Consider the following 1,310-nt stretch of genomic DNA (forward strand, 5'->3'; position numbering starts at 1 on the left):
ATAAAAGTATGATAAGTGGATTGATAGGAAAGTGAGATAAAAAATCAAAATATTATTAAGTTATATAAATGAGGTAAATTTTGGAAAGTTTTGGTTAATTATGGCGAAAAATTTGTGGCTACCAAATTTTTTTTATATTTTATACTGATGGTTAATTTTAGTGTATACGTAGCATAATCAGATAATTTATTTAAAAAAAATAATATTAACATTGAGTTTGATGTAGACATCAAAATAAATAACAAAAATACTATTCGTACACCAAAATTAATCACTAAAATCAGCTATCAATGTATTTGTGTATAAATACATATGCAATTTAATTGATTTTCAATGTGTATTTATAGTCTAACATATATTTTAGACTAATAACTAATTTTAATAACTGATTTTGGTGTACACTTAGAATAGTCAAAAAAATAACAATGGATTTGATGCAGATACCAGGTGACATGGTGGTAAATGCAATGCTGGCGGCGATGGTGGCGCATGCAAATCAGCCCAGTGATAATATCACCATATATCATGTGGGTTCCTCTGTTAGCAATCCTATGAGATACCACAATCTCTGCAACTACATGTTCAGATATTTCACTGCAAAACCTTGGATAAATAGAAATGGAAAGCCTGTCAAAGTTAGAAAACTTATAATGTTGAATAACATGGCAACCTTTCGCACATACATGTTTATTCGTTACTTGCTGCCTCTGCAGGTTAGTTACTTCAAATCCATGTTAAAATTTCGTGATATATTTTTTTTTTTAATTTAACTAACATAAAAAATAATTTACAAGATTATTATTAATAAAAGTTATTAATTTATAATCTTAATATATATTTTTAGAGTACAAATTAGATAAGCTCTTCTTTATTATAATGGTTACTACTCCTGACAATAAAGTTTTAATTAAATTGCGGTTCTAATTACCATTGTATTGACATCGATATTGCAAAAGTTCCAAAAATTTTATTACAATTGCAATTTAAGATATTACTTCTAAATAAACTGATTTTGGTGGTTTTAGATGACAAGATGTTTACAATAGAGTTTAAATTTATGTTAGGTACTTAATCTGGTGAATAAAGCTTTCTACAAGAATTCCCAAGAAGTATATACCGACTATTTCAGAAAGATCCATGCTGTTATACGAATGGCTGATCTTTACAAGTCTTATGTATTTTTCAATGGCATGTAAGTTAACTCTAAAGTAGTAGTTCCCAAATTAAGATTTTACGTATAGTATAGGTTGCATTTGTTTATAAATATATGAGGCACTAAACAGTAAACATATATATTATATGTTAGATAT

The 1,310-nt window shown here is 26.9% G+C and overlaps 1 protein-coding gene across 1 annotated transcript in view; it reads left to right on the forward strand.

Annotated features, from left to right (window-relative positions):
- The window catches only part of LOC107632583 (alcohol-forming fatty acyl-CoA reductase-like), a 21,454-nt gene extending 20,234 nt beyond the window's left edge, over nt 1–1,220 (forward strand). Inside the window, exons 9-10 of the mRNA XM_021117183.1 lie at nt 441–713; nt 1,065–1,220. Of these exons, the coding sequence (XP_020972842.1) occupies nt 441–713; nt 1,065–1,196 (405 nt within the window). The 3' untranslated portion in view covers nt 1,197–1,220. The remainder of the gene's footprint in view (nt 1–440; nt 714–1,064) is intronic.

Source organism: Arachis ipaensis, chromosome B03, assembly GCF_000816755.2.
Source record: "Arachis ipaensis cultivar K30076 chromosome B03, Araip1.1, whole genome shotgun sequence".
Taxonomy (NCBI): domain Eukaryota; kingdom Viridiplantae; phylum Streptophyta; class Magnoliopsida; order Fabales; family Fabaceae; genus Arachis; species Arachis ipaensis.